This window comes from Papilio machaon, chromosome 8, assembly GCF_912999745.1.
Source record: "Papilio machaon chromosome 8, ilPapMach1.1, whole genome shotgun sequence".
NCBI classification, from domain to species: domain Eukaryota; kingdom Metazoa; phylum Arthropoda; class Insecta; order Lepidoptera; family Papilionidae; genus Papilio; species Papilio machaon.
Window position 1 is genome coordinate 2,758,583 of NC_059993.1, and position 15,919 is coordinate 2,774,501.

General features: G+C 32.9%; 1 protein-coding gene across 1 annotated transcript; it reads left to right on the forward strand.

The window, feature by feature from the left end:
• The first annotated feature begins 3,234 nt into the window (after positions 1 to 3,234).
• LOC106720782 (synaptic vesicle glycoprotein 2C) lies at positions 3,235 to 15,209 on the forward strand. The gene is made up of 11 exons (XM_014515572.2): positions 3,235 to 3,464; positions 9,132 to 9,185; positions 9,430 to 9,591; positions 10,217 to 10,379; positions 11,322 to 11,443; positions 12,085 to 12,326; positions 12,766 to 12,971; positions 13,432 to 13,691; positions 14,053 to 14,212; positions 14,441 to 14,568; positions 14,907 to 15,209. Exons 1-11 carry the CDS (start codon positions 3,461 to 3,463, stop codon positions 14,960 to 14,962), a joined length of 1,557 nt encoding a protein of 518 aa, XP_014371058.2. The 5' UTR covers positions 3,235 to 3,460; the 3' UTR covers positions 14,963 to 15,209.
• Positions 15,210 to 15,919: the final 710 nt, after the last annotated feature.

The following is a 15,919-nucleotide window of genomic DNA, read 5'->3' on the forward strand; positions in this document are numbered from 1 at the left end:
CAATCATGTTATTTTATTAAAATGTAGATTCAATAATAACAGTAACAAAATTATTTTACAATAATACGTACGTAAACGACAAAGCATAATATTCATACGTAAGAATATACGAATCGCATACAGATCAAACTCTTCTATGTCTTTTCGTAGAAAATGGAGACTTTTGTTGTCGGAGGCCAAGGTCCACTTCTACTAGTTACTTATGTCTACTTATACAAGTGCATTTATATTATTAAATAAGTTTATCCGACATAAATTGCTCAACTTTGATAGTAGAAAACAATGTCATTTCCTTATGCATTTCAGGTAAGAGGCAACCCTAACGTGTTACCTATAGAAGGCAAGCTGTTACACTTGACCGCACGACGCGGGCGCCGCGGAGCCTTGCGCGGCCCTGAGCTGTGTCGTAGACATAACATTGTTTTTGACGATGTTCACAAACACACAACATACTAATTTTCACTTTTTAGTGTATACTATTCATCCTAGGAACATGTTTTATTGTACTTTTTCCCGATTTATTAAGGCTAGTAATGTTCTTTGCGATACAACGGTTTATGAGTAATGGCGAAACTTAACTGACCATCATGTTAATTAACTTTGAGGTTACTAAAACTGAAAGAGTATAGGTATTTAAATAAATTTTATTGGTTAGAATTTTTGCATTTATTTCCTTTACAAATAAAACATTATTAAGATGAAAATAAGATATTCTAAACACGATTTCCTAAAAGTCGTAAGAATCTCGTTTATAGGAAATTCCTTCAGTAAGAATGTTTTTCTGAATCGCTAGTATGTTGAATTTGTTGTTGTCGATTTGCACAATACACGTTTGTACACTGGGTATATACGTCTGATCCTTGACCCTGTATCGAACCTTCCTCATCTTATTGCGTATTCATAACATCGGATTAACACGTTCCATGCTACTATGATGTTATCGTATTACAATAAACTCGCCTAGCGAGTCAGTGGCACTGAAAGTGTTAAGGAAAGCGAGGACAAACATGTACTGTCGTTACACTAATTGACTTGCGCATACGCAAATTTTTTAAGCGATGTCCGGAAGATAATGATTAAAAAGAATAAAATATTTAACACTAAAATTAGTTTAATAAATTAAAATAACTTGAATATTCAACCACTTTAAGTTTTTAAAACTTACAGTCACAATTAGTGCTTAAATGATTTCCACTTTCATTTTTTTTTTTAAAAAAAGGTAATTTGGCCTTTCCGTAAGTTAATCTTAATATATATTCCTTACAACATTATATGGTAGAATAAAGCATCATAATTTAAATATAAAAGTTTTTTTAACCTAACTTATGATATAAGTACTATCGACGTAGTTACCTTGCAAGAAAATAGAAGAAGCAAAATAGTATTGTAATCAAAATGGCAATGCCAAATGAGATTCATGCCCTGAGATTTAGGAACTAGAAGAGACGGTAGACATTTTTGATAAGTAAAAAAAGCTTAATGCTACGCTAACTGCAGCCTAAGCAGTTCAATGCTTAAAGCGACCATTTAGTGGAACAATTTTTCCAGTTATTTCTGATAACTTTGATTTGCAGGAGTCAGTTATTCTATTTTTGAAATTGCCAAGACTCATTATAACAAGCAAAGAAAAGGATAGACAATGTTTGCTACGACTCATAATAATTAATGAAAAAATATAGACATTTTTAACAAAACTCTTTATGATGAGTAAAGAACTTAGTACTTACTCCGCTGGCGCAGCGACCCAAAGTGGGTCTTGGCCTCCGACACAAGAGATCGCCAGAGTCGCCTGTCCTGTACCTTCTCCTGCCAGTCCATCGCTTGATGAGTAAAGAATACCATAGAGAATTTAGTAATCGAAGGACCACAAAAAAGAAACTATAATACAGACGATAAAATTCATGACCAAATTATCAGGCGCTTTGTTATTTTTGTAGATTATTTATTTAAACAAATTTACATTTGGCAGCTTCCTTGTTATTTATGACAGACGGGAGGCGAAACAAATCGCCTTATCTCGTCGCTCATTAGCCGCTGCGCTTCTGTCTCTCCCAGGAGTATTACAAAATGACAATAAAAAACAATCCTCTTAAGTAACCTAAAAGTTTTCCAATAATTGAGCTACGATCTTGTGAATTCATTGAAATTTTTGTCATTGTTACAAAGTTGTAGAAGATTTTTCATACTAAATGTACACTAAAAGTACTTAGTTGACTCTGAGTACGGCAGCTAGATACGTTAGCAAATACAAGACTTAAATATTGATCTTCATGGTAGAAACTTTAAAGATAATAACAGTTTATGAAACTTTGATACTAAATTTTGGTGTGGCTTTTAAATAAATCTCTGCCTGAATATTTTATACAAGATCATCTAAGAAAGAAAAAAGTGACATGAAAATAAAGGAAAAGACCGCGTGATTGAAGCTCAATGGATATGATTCACTAAAACTGGACAAATGGATTACGCATTAAAATTTAACACGCATGCGTCATTGAGGTTACTAATTATACAAAGCTTACAGAAGAAGGCATTTAATTCCTTCTAGAATGATGGTATTATAAACGAAAATGTCTGACACTTGCAGAAGACGATTAGACGTTGATTTACAAAACAACTTGTCTTCCATCCGGCTAAGTCAGACATGTCCGAAAGAATCTTTAAATATTACCATTTAAATGTTATATTTTCAATATTAAATTAGATAAGATCATATACTACAAGTGTTTGTTTAGAAGCCTTTAGAATTTATAAGACGGAACAATAGAAGTTTGATTTAAGACACGATGGACATTTCCTTATCGATCTTTGTAATTTGTTTTCTATTATTTATCATGAAAAACAAACACAATTCATAGTATTTCGTATATTCTAGAAGTAATACTGTCAGTTAACATGGACAATTACGAAGCCAAATTACATTGGAGGAACCGTCACGGAAATATGTTAAATTGAAACTGAAAACGTTATCTAAAACGTCAACGGAATTCACTCGATAACGATCCACCGAGAACAACCAATATAATGTCTAATCGATCAATTAAATTAAACAGTACAAAAGTAAACATACGTCAGTGTTACATAAGGTTTGTGCGCAGACAGAGTTGTCGGTTACAGCAGAGTACGGTCGACCTAGAGTGAATTCGGGCTAAGATCGATGGTCACCGGTTGTCTAGATAAGGTGAGATGAGCGATCGCGTGCTGATATCGTTATCTGGTGTGGAAGGAATCTTGTCAGAGTGTCGGTAGCGAGGCGGCATTCGCACAGAAGCCTCAGCGGGCAGCACGCGCCATCCTTGGGCGGCATCGACTCGTGCGCCGATACATTCGCGGTATAGCTCGCGCATCTCTACAGTGTCGCTCGCAGGTCGACGATGCTACAACGATAGCTGTCGCATACAACCGACGCGTATATCGGACTATTATTTATTAGTGAAAGAGTGAATTCGTTATAATCAACATGGGTAAGTAACATTTACGATCAGAATTTATCCTTGTACATATTTTTACTTCGAAACCATTCATATAACCACAATAGTAATTAACACAATTTATAATGCGGTTAATATACGTAAATTCCCAGTATCATACTAATGCTGTTTTAAGTTATCTTTATGCAATAATTTACATTACATACATATATTTATAATGTAAATTCGAATTAATGATAAAGGGAAGAAATTCGCTCCTGAAACATAGGGGTCAGTGCTAGTTCAGGAGCCAGAGCTCCCATAATTTTGTAACAAATAACAGGCAGATTTCTAACATAATAAACTGAGTTTGCTGTTCGATTCCCAGCTTGCTCATAGTAACGATTTTTGTTAGAACTTGCGTTTTTTTTTTTGGGTGAAAACACAATAATTTAGCCTTTGTATTAAGCCAAAAATGTCATCTTCTTATGCCTCTATTTTCAAATATTTAGATGCAAAGATGACTATTCTAATTTGTTATATTATTTATTAAGTGGTGCGTCACATTTTAACTAATATAATGGCGGACGGAGGACAAATAAAATTTACTTAGGCTAAAAATTATAATGACACGGTTGTCTGTCATGGCACAATCGACTGTCGGTGGCATTTCAAAGCCTCGCTGAAAAGGTGGAGATAAAGCCGAATGCCAATGCGTTGTTCAGTACAAGTTAATTTTGACTGACACAGTTTGATCTTTTAAATGCATTATTAACTTGTACTAAAAGTTATCAAGACAAGTTGTTTTATATTTTAATTATTAATCGTTCTTCTAACAGGCTTATATTAGAGTTGATAGTAGTTGAAATGCTTTTTTACTTTTTATTATAATTTTAAGAAAATTACTCTTTTATTTTTAATTAAATTATCTAGGCTTTTATATGTCTAAGTATTATATTTATCTATATATCTAGATGGCGATGACGACATTTAATTTTGTAGTCATTCCCTATCTGCTTACTATATTTTTATGTATGTAGTAAAACGACGGGGGTACACTTATTAAAATCGTTCGCTTAATATAAAGAAACATTGAAAATAAATTGTTTCAAAACCGCAAGTCATCTATTAAAATTAATTAAATCAAATATTAAAATAATCAATATTAAGGTAAAAACAACCGCAATTACAAATATAACTAAAAATAATGATGATTATAATTATGAAATTTTGACAGATTATTTAATAACTGTCTAATAATTACTGCTCATTTATAATCAATCAGAGTACACGTCGTGTTTATTGTTATTACTACATATTATTTTTGTGAACTGTAGATGCATAAAAGAACGTTCCAGAACATTCCATGTATTGCAATAACCAAAAGACATTTAAAAAGAGGACCGATGATTTTTACCATGATATTATAACGTCGATATTATCGTTAACTCATATATTTATGTAAGTCCTCATGAACTGCTCGAGCCTATGTATTTTTAGGGGCCATAGACAATCAGGTTGACCCAGTATGGATTAGTAGACTACCCTCTTCAATAAATTTTCTTTGCAGAAATGAGCATGTCACTTTAACATATCCCTCTTCACTATTTGTATTTAAAAAACAATTTTTTAATCTACAAAATTCGAATTAAATCGAAATATAAAAAGTTCCAAATTATCTTTGATACATTTTTTAAAAGGCCAGAAATACTTACATAAAATAATTCCCATGACAATATAGAGCACGGAAAAGGACTTGTATAAGAACATTGAAGTTAATTAGCCCTTTATAGAAACCAGTGTGTCGGCGGCTTCAAATGATAAACCGCAACGAGCCGTCATCGTATCAATTAAAACTGTGGCCATTTGTACCAAATACATACGTCTTAATTAATCCTATGGATTTGTTGCACGAAATAAAGGATTATCAAAGCTCCTCACACATGATGGAAATAAAAACTTTTTTCCATGAAGCGGTGGAATTTTAAACCACAATTTAACATATGTTTTTATAATTAATAGAAAAAATTTAAATGAATATTTTGTTTTAATAAACTCCACTAGAGGTAGCAATTTATTTTACTAATATTTACTTACGGTCAATATAGCGTTTATCTTTTCGTCCTACAGGGTGTTCTGTGGTGCCTTTGATCCAGGTTCTTTAAAAAAATTGTAACAACTTTGAAGTAAATTCTCAAGATAAATAAACAGGAAATGTAAGCACTCCTAAAGACACTTACACTTCGATTGAATAACAAAGTTTTTGCCGCCACTTATTTTAATTATTAATATTTCAAGATCATTGAGTTAACATAAAACACTTATAGATATAAAGGCGCCAATTAATAAAATTATATTAAAAATACATGTTTTCTCTTTGAAATACCGATACTTCTTTGAAGTTAAGTAAGTTTCGCTTTTCAAAAACTTTATAGTTTAGGATTTACTCGAGCCCGGCAGCATAACATGAGAGGGAATGCTAGCTCCCTATCAGCTGGCTCCATGACACATGGCACCACCCAAAGTATATAGTAGTATAAGTCTCGATAGAAATATTACAATGCCAAAATAATAATACATGTAACATGAACCCCATTGGCCGTCGGTATAAGAAAAAAAAAAACATCTTTACTTACGATTTTAGATAAGCACAGACTTTTTTTATGTTTGGCGAACTCTCTTACTTCTTTTCTACACTGTTAAATTCTTAATTTTAATCCTAAGTAAAAATTATTTTCGTTTTGACCACATTCATCCAGCCATCGTTTAATCATTCAATAATAAATGATAAAATAATTATTCGTAACAACCAGCCCTCGTACGTACGTTAAGGAAAATAAAATGATCAGTATGTAACCTAAACAATTCGCAAACGACCGCCATAAAAGGACACGGCTCAAGGGTCGCCTGCAAACGCGTGCGGTACGAAATTACTTTTTTTTTTTTTGATAAATATTATTAGGTTTAGTGATTACATTTACTGTTATGCTAGTACATTGTATACGGGCGCAACCTTCACCAGTAGACAAAGTCGACATTTACATAAAAAAAAATTATTTCGTACTCACCAACAGTTCGTAACAAATATTTCAAGTTACAATTAAGTACATAAAGTATATATGTATATATTTATTATAAATATTGTATTAAACATTCACATGTAATATACTTATGTTACTTTCTTAGGCTATAAAATTCTGAACCTAAACTTTACGTTAGAGGTAACTCGCAATCACAAAGGGGTTGGCCGTTAAGATGCCAGTTACAAACAACTCCGTCGTACTTTTTATTAAATAAATCAATTACACAACCGAATGAGCATCGAAATCGTACGCGTACGTTTTCACATTAAAATATTTAGTTAATATTTCATAACAAACATTCGCATATGTTACGCATATAGTAACCATTAACTGTCGTCTGTCTGCCAAAATTGGACACAATACATTTTACGCTGTCATAAATACTCTCAATGTGCCTAACCATATCCATATTTGAAAATCTGAATTGAGCGATAGTCACCCTTTTGGATCTTATCCTCGAAGTCCGTAGATTATTATCACTACCTGATATTGATAATAATGATCACTTGCACCAGATTTTAGTTGCCGAAACATACCCACAAGAAGGTATGATGACCTCTTTCATCCTAACTGGAAAAACCGTGTTAACAACATGTTCTTTCTTAAATGCATCGGTAGCAACTCTTCTTTACTTTTATGTACTAGAAATTTCCTTCCACCAATTATCCTATTTGTAATACTACCAAACACATAAATTACGTTGACTTTAGAATCTGTAAAGATGTTCTATCCTAAAATTAATTTCTGGTGAAACAATTATGCAACTATACACTAGACCTAGAAATAACTGTAGATAAATAGAGTAACATTATTTATGGCCGTAAAATCCTTCATAGGAATTGATTAGTCAGAGCGGTGTTCCAGTAAATAAAGCTATACCACTATTGTCACTCTGAGATAAGGTGATATGTACTTAAATACAGTTTACCAACTTCGTACCGGTTATTATAAATCATAGTCTTGATAACCCGATTACTTTTGGGAACGACCTTGAAATTCTCATAAAATAGCTAGTTGTTTCATTGTTTTTATTGATGACGTCAATTAGCCAAACCTTGCAACAAGAATAGCAGCAATGACAGGGTAGTACCTACTACAATCAACATATGCTTCAAAAAAAAAACAATCTCACACTTCTATCTTAAGATACCGCAAGGCCCAATTTATACTAACCCTTTGTCCTTCATTTGTTTTCGTACCTACTGCACTGCCTAATTGTGGAAGATTTTAGGTACTTAACATCACGTGTACTCTGAAACAAAAATAATAATATCCAAGCCACAAATCCTTGCATACTTCAGTAACATGTACTAAAGATACTATTGAAGATAATTCGATTCCGTTATATTTATCACGAGTTGTATTAGACGGCTTACTTCTGTTACGTTGCTCACCACTTCATATTCTGGACGATGTAAATTGACGTTATCATTTCTTAGTTCTAATTCAAGTATTTACTTTCAAAACTTGACAATTTTATTATCAAAACACTTGAGTATGCGGTACTGACAAAGATTCGAAATTGGTAAACCAAATGTAATATTCCGTAAAACAAAAAGTTATTTTATCAAGGTTACAATTGCATCGCAGCGAAAAAAATTAAGACAGTGTCACTTCGCGACTTTAGCGAAATCAGATTACCGCCTCTTGTCACCTTCTACTATAAAGTGACAAAAGGGACTTGTACTATATTAAGACCTACAAAAAAGATTGTTGCATTAACGTTCTTATCGTATTAACATAACGAAAGTATTGCATTTTACATTGAATTTGACAGTCGACGAAAACAGACAACGTTCTAATTAATTAACACAGTTCATATATAGAACAACATGTAAAAAAACAAAACTGTCAAAGTGTACGTTTATGTTAAAAAATTTAACTTGAATTTGTCAATAAAAGTAAAATACTAGTCTTAACTTAGAGGTACGAATTTTATTATTATATTTAAATCTATTTCATACTATAAATAAACCTTCCTTATCTATTTTAATGATGGTACTTCGTAATTTTCTAGCGTCTATTTATAACATTATAAAGATGAGGGTAGTTTGTCCTTGAGTGGAAATTATTATGGCGCCCTCATAAATTCCTATATTAATAACAAACAGAAACTTAGTTTTACAAATATTTTGACATTTAATTAATTTTACATTAAATAGTAATTAACTGTAGGATAATACGTTAGGAGTTTTGAGAGTTTTGGATAAATTGCGTAAACAATAAATTGTGTTGTCAATCTTGTTATAATGAACGGATGAAAGATCGCAGTGCGTACAATTTGTTATAGTTTTAAGAAAATGGATAACAAACTATTGATTATGCAAGGTTTTATTTGTCGTTTTTTTTTATTATTACTGTATTATCTTCGATTTTTGATTATTATTACAATTTTATTGATACACACATTTCATTTTAGAAAACAAGATATTTGTTTATACATTTATAACCCAAAATTTGAACTTTGTTTAGTTACGATTTAAAACTATTGGTTGTTGACAGAATTCAGTACATTAATACAAGTTAACATCTATTGTGAATTTAATTTTGTTTCGCCTTAAAGTTAGGTACATTATTCAGCATTTATAATTCAGTTATCCTAGGATAAAATATTTAATATATATATTTTTTGTTCCAGGTTTAGATTTCTTGGAACATGGAGCAGATTTCGAAGCTGCGATCTCAGCCACTGGTAAGTTTTTGTTAAATTTTTGATTACACAAAATTAGGATACTTCTTTTGACAAGGACAAGCATCAACAGATTTCATTAAAACAATCGAATGTTGCTTTTAGTAAAATTATTGCTTTCTCTTTTTTACTAAAGAGAATGAAAGTGACCACAGTATGTTTTTTAAAGGATTGAGAATAAAGGGCCTGTAAAATTTCAGCGGATAAATTTTAATTGGATCATGTTTTTAATATATGTTTGTTTCAGGTTTTGGCCGTTTCCACTTCTGTCTATTGGCGATCACTGGGCTTATTTACGCGAACACCGCTATTGGCATAACTATAATATCTTTCGTGCTGCCGGCGGCGACATGCGACTTCCGGATGACTTCCTCGGATAAAGGATGGCTGACCGCAGCACCTATGTTAGGTGAGATTTATCTCTATGCTACTGCCCTTACCTTATCCCACTCTCTGTAATGTTTGTAAATCGCGTGACAATGCAATATTATAATGTCATAGTGTTGATCCGATGATGGTGCTGGAAGGTGACCATAGGAACTTTCCAATGCAACGACACCAGCTTATCGAGTTTGGAGTCTCGATGAGTAGTTTGTCTTTTTTAATTTTTAGTTTTTTGTAACAAGAACAACAAAATAAAAGCTTCTTATTAATGTTTTACTACAAAACACTTACTGATCCGTAGAACCTTTAAATTGATGTTATGATATGGAAAAATTAACTAACATAAAAATTAATTCAAAATTAAAAATCCTACCTACTTTTTCAGTCATCTCAAGTTACGAATTGAGACAGTCTAGCAATCTACATAAATTAATAAAGCGATCAAATATTGTTCAACATTTTATCTTGCTAATAACCTTGTACATGTTATGTTATAATGACTCAAAGATCACAATTAAAGCGATTATGGAACTTCCGGAAAGGATTACATCTCGACAGCTGCATTGTGAATAGATTAACGACTGCTATATTGTTAAAAGTAAACCTTAGTTCGAGTAATCGTAGTGAATGATATGTTTTTTTTTATTTAGGTATGGTGATCGGGTCATACTTCTGGGGTTGCTTGGCTGACACCAAAGGCCGTAAATTGGTGTTGGTGTCAACGCTCCTGATCGATGGTTTCGTCGGCATCCTTTCGTCTTTTGTCCAGATTTTACCAATCTTCATGGCTTGCAGATTCATCAACGGTTTCTCGTAAGTATAAACTGATTGAAATTAAACTTAAATTTTACATTATACTGTGACATTGAAACTTTGAAGAAATAACAGTAGAAAAGCATATTGTCTCAGTTTTTTTAAAAGAATGAGAGATATTACAACATGTTTTTTACCAATGTTTCGCCAATGGGAACCCACGATAGTGATTCCAACCATCTGAAATCCCTTAACAGAACACTGAGTCATTGAGATCGATATTTTGATTTGCTATTTTGATAAAGGCTGCATAGAACTGGAAGATTTTCATAGCGGTGACGAAGAATAACGCAAATCTATTTTCATTACATTAGTAGATATTATAGTTATAGATATCTGAAAATGTTAACGCATATACTAAATTGTAAAATAAGAAAATGAAAAAAAAATTGAACGTAAAGATCTTTGTTTTTTTATACAACAAAAATTTGGCGGGCAATGTCACCGGTATCTAGTGATGTCAACACGTGACATTACACACAGATAACGTCTAACATGCTACTTAAAGCTGTCAACGTGTGACAACTGTATCTAAAAGGTAAAAATATCTTTTTACACTGCGACAAACAATCGAGCTATGAAAAAATGTATTGTTTCTTAGTTAATGTATTGCATTGCATTATCTTCGTATGATTAAATGCTGACGTTGATTTGTTTATTATTTTTAAGGATCGCTGCCTTTGACTATTTGGATAAAATTAAACATTTGAAATAAAATAAAATAAATGGAAATGTTACTTGAACGTAAATAAATAAGATTGCACAAAGATGTACATTTATATAAAACAAACCTTAATTTCCCGAAACTAATTTTTAACAGCGTTAATGTAAAGAACAAGAAATATACCAAACAATATTTGAATTGGTAGTAACATCCCAAATTCCTTTAGAGGCGAATCTTAAAGTGTACATTTAATTAATGCCGCCAACTTTCTTTTACAGCATTGCCGGCGCTATGGGTATCTGCTTCCCGTACTTAGGAGAGTTCCAACAGACCAAATACAGAGAGAAGATTCTCTGCTGGATGGAAATGTTCTGGACTCTGGGTGTCATTCTACTTCCATGTAAGAACCTACATCTATAAACTTTTATCTTTAAAATGTAAACATGCAATTACAACCGTCAATAGTTTACGGTACGGTCTGTAAAACAAAAGGCCATTCAAATACACTATTCGAATATAATCGGGAATTATCTCAACTCAAGATTTATCGTCTGTGAAATAATTGACTGTAAATTGTTACCCATTTTACAAAGTTACTCAAATTCTTTGAGCAAAAATAAAACCTAATTTTCTTTCTTCATATATAGAGATAGCAGAAATTAGTAACTCGAAAACTTTGTCCTCTTCTGTCTGCAGTAAAATCTCTGGCGGTTTGACAAAGGTGTATCTTGTGACGTTAAATTACAAAAGATGTGTGTGTTGTAATCTGAATCCTCTACAGCTACAAAGAGATACGTGACTGGTACTGTACATGCAAAGTGGCAGAGAACTTGTGTGGCTTGTTCCATACACTGGTTTTTAGCAAATGGCTTATAACAAGGTATAGGAAGACTGAAGAAAGTATGGATCAATTTGGTAAATCACGATAAGCTCAAAAAGGCAGTGAATTCAGTTTTAATGACTGAAAATGATGTATGGAAGAGTAATACATAATGTGTATTGAATACACCTCTGTATTTTAACTGTTTGTACTTTGCGTAGTGTTCGCGTGGGCCATCATCCCGATCCAAGGCATACGTATTGAGAGCGGCAGTTTCTCGTACGACTCCTGGAACTGGTTCGTGGCGGCATGCGCGGTGCCGTCCCTGCTGCTAGGCTTCTGGTTGCTCACCTTCCCTGAGAGTCCCAAGTTCATGATGGAGTGCGGCGACTACGATGACGCGCTTGCCTGCCTCAAGAGTATCTACCGTCAGAACACTGGCGATGATCCCGACAACTATCCGGTAATATACTCTAATCTCTAATCAATTACTAATCGTTAATTGCAGACGTCTTTTCTAAAATCTTGGATACTCAAGGTCATCTGCGCGCTGCGCAGTTCCCATAACCCGTATCCTGTTCCGGTCCGCTATACCTAAAATGGTGTTCTGCACAGCGACTCTAACAATATCCCGCGCCCCAACACATTAGAAAAACACAGTACATTTAATATACCAAATACTAGAGCCGATATAGGTAAACTTGATGTATATTGAAAAAAATTATCTTGTTTTGATAAGAAGGGTATTTATTTATCAGATCAAAATTCAAGATTCATGCTTAAAATTCAACATCCATTTTAAGTTCTATTTTTTTATACATTATTCAAAAGTACCAGTACAATTTCAAAGATGCCATAATATCCTCCACTAATCTCTCTGTAACGTTGTTTTTCTTTTACAGATCAAGAGTCTTAAGGAGAAAGTGCGAACAATTTCTGTGGCATCGCAGAACTCCCAGAAATCTGTGCGAAGTCTGAGCATGCGCAAACCTAAAGACCTGAAAAGGTTGTTCGGTGAGATCTGGGTACAGACCAAAGCTTTATGTCGACCACCCTACCTCAAGTACACGATCCTCACTTGCCTCATTCAGTTTGGCTTAACTACTAGGTAAGGAATATTTTTTTAATCAAATTTAATTGTTTATATTCAGTACCGGTAGGGCGCTGGACAGAAGAGGGTGCAACTAGTTTGCGAATTACAATCTCACATAGTCCTCTTAACCTCCTACCCAAAGCCAAAATAAAGAAAAGGGCGCTGTCATCTTACTCAGGGCACTAGCAGAGTTACTGTTTATATTATAAAAACAACACTTGCTATAAAATAAGATATTTGTGACCTGCGCCAGAATAAATTACAATAAAGCATCAGTGTAATTATAACTATTGATATCTGCATATAGTTTTGCGACGACAAAACAAAATTTCCAAACGTATCTAAAGCCCATTACAAACAATAAATTTTGCTCCTTTGTAATGATAACGTATTATTGTTTTCACAATATAAATATCTAGGTAAATATTAACAAAAACAAATATTTTATCTTCTTCAACAAAACTATTTATTCCAGCTACTATACCCTGATGATCTGGTTCCCCGAGTTGTTCAATCGTTACGAGGAGTTCGAACACCGGTTCCCTAACACTTCGGCGTCGGTGTGCGACGTGTCCGGCATCGTGGTAGATGAGGCCGCCGCTGACCCCTTCGACTGCGAGAAGATCATCGACCAGAGTGTCTACATGCACACGCTCATTGTCGGTCTAGCTTGCATCCCTACCTCACTCTGGCTGCCACTCTGCGTCCACAAACTTGGAGCCAAATTCTTCCTTAGTAAGTCGTTATAGCAAGTTATTAGATGCCTTTTCCACCAAGCGATGCGCTTAGTCCTAGTGGAAATAAATTCTACGACATACGATTATTTATAGATTAGTATGACTGAATTGGATACCGAAAATCTAATTCATATCTCAGATAACTTTATTAAAGCCTATTCTAAACTTGCATACGTTGAACGTACTAATTTACTAGGAAAAGAAAATTTGCCCATTGTAATATCGTAATATTAGACATTATACAGTACTTAAAAATATTAGGCAGCAAATTACCAATATGGTTAAAATAAAAAAAAAGTTTTTATTTTTTCCTAAACTTCGAATAATGTTGCTAAGTTAGTAATCATATTTCGTTACAGTCTTCAGTTTGGGCGTGGCTGCACTCGTGACTTTCGGCCTGTACTTCGTACAGAACTCCACTCAAAACCTGGTACTGTCCTGCATCTTCGAGGCGCTCACCTCGCTCGCCATCAGTCTTGTTTTCTGCGTCCTGGTCGACTTGTTCCCTACGAACCTTAGGTAAGGACTTAACCTTCTCAACTTTATAAAACGCATTGAAATTACTTTTAAGAAAATCATCGTGGCATTGAAAGTGTTAACTGTTTCAACAATGATGAAATAGCGAACATCACTCACTAAATTAGGTTTAGCCGTTATAGAAGGTCACGTAGAAATTGACTTAAATTTAAATTATTTTCCCACACGAATCTATAGTAATTTCTTCACGAGATTTATGTAATGTATCAGGGTAATGGCGGCCGCGCTCTCACTGACGGCGGGTCGAGGCGGTGGTTTGATCGGCAACCTGTCTTTCGGCTACCTCATAGATATCAACTGCATAGTGCCTATCGTCGTCTTCTCAGCATTCCTACTTAGTAAGTATACCAATCAGATCTAAAGTTATTTGAAATAACTTTTACTGGCCAATTAATGTGTCAACTACCCTAATGCTTTACATTATACCTGTTCAGTAGGAAAGTAACGCCCAAAATCAGTATTTATAGTACATTAACTAGATTTTGTTTGCATAAATAAACGAATTAACTTCACTTTTAACTTTGAGAGTAACTTAATGAATTCTTGTATTATAAACATTAAGGAGGACAAAAATTTTAAAATTACCATAAGATTTTCCTATTTAATTAAGTCTTTAAAATGAGTAGATATACTATAGAGACTATAGAGATACTAAACATAAAATTTCTTTTTTCAGTTGCTGCCATACTCTGCTTCTTCTTGCCAAAGACAGGTCAAGAAGCCCTGGATTAAACTAGACAAGTGCCTGAACATTAGATAGTGCAATTAGACTTTCAGCTAAGTGTTACGATCACATATGATCTTACAGGATGTAAATATTGAGGACTAAGTATTGTTATTTATTGTTCAAATTTATTTATTATACAGTGCTGAGTGAGGCTCGTCAGGATCAACGCGGTTTACAACATACTGCAATTCTAAATATATATCTTATTCTGATAAGATTGAAATGCAGTATTTAATAGTTTACTGTGTTAATGCCCTTAAATTATTATTATTAAAGGTTATTTCACCTTAATTAAATCTATTGTTTTATTTACGTTGAACTTTGCCTTTTTTTAATAAATAGTCGAACGCGACTCCGTCCGCGCGGAATTAAAAAAAAAACTTAATAAGTAGCCTGTGTGATCTTCCAGATCATGTTCTACATATGTGACAAATTTCATCAAGATCCATACCACCATTTTGGAAATACCTTCTAACAAACATCCATCCATCCATTCAAATAAACTTTCGCATTAGAGTAACTAAGGTTTTTTACAATACATATATTAAAAGTGCTCATACAATTATGAGTACAATAACAAACGTAAATGCCTTATATAAAAAAGTTTATTTCAAATTTATTAATGATAACATAAAAACTTAATATTAATGATTATTAATTAATTAATAAAAATAATTAATTAATTAATAAAATTAATTAATTAATAAAACTAATTAATTAATAAAATTAATAATAATGATGATGCCATTTTCTAAAATTTATTGTAAAATAAAAAGTTCTTAAGTTATATAACAAAGTAATTAATAAACTAAATAGATTTACAAATACATACTAATAATATGCTTGAAATATATTAAAAAAAAGTATATGTAACTAGTATATTAAACAAGAAGATTTTTAAAGCATTTGTTTAACAAAATAACTTTTATAAGTAAAATCTAAACACATCAAGATCATAAAGA

Coding starts and splice junctions, on each gene's coding strand:
- LOC106720782 (XM_014515572.2), top strand. Junction 9,186..9,429: donor AGCTGCGATCTCAGCCACTG/GTAAGTTTTTGT, acceptor TGTTTGTTTCAG/GTTTTGGCCGTTTCCACTTC. Junction 13,692..14,052: donor TGGAGCCAAATTCTTCCTTA/GTAAGTCGTTAT, acceptor ATTTCGTTACAG/TCTTCAGTTTGGGCGTGGCT.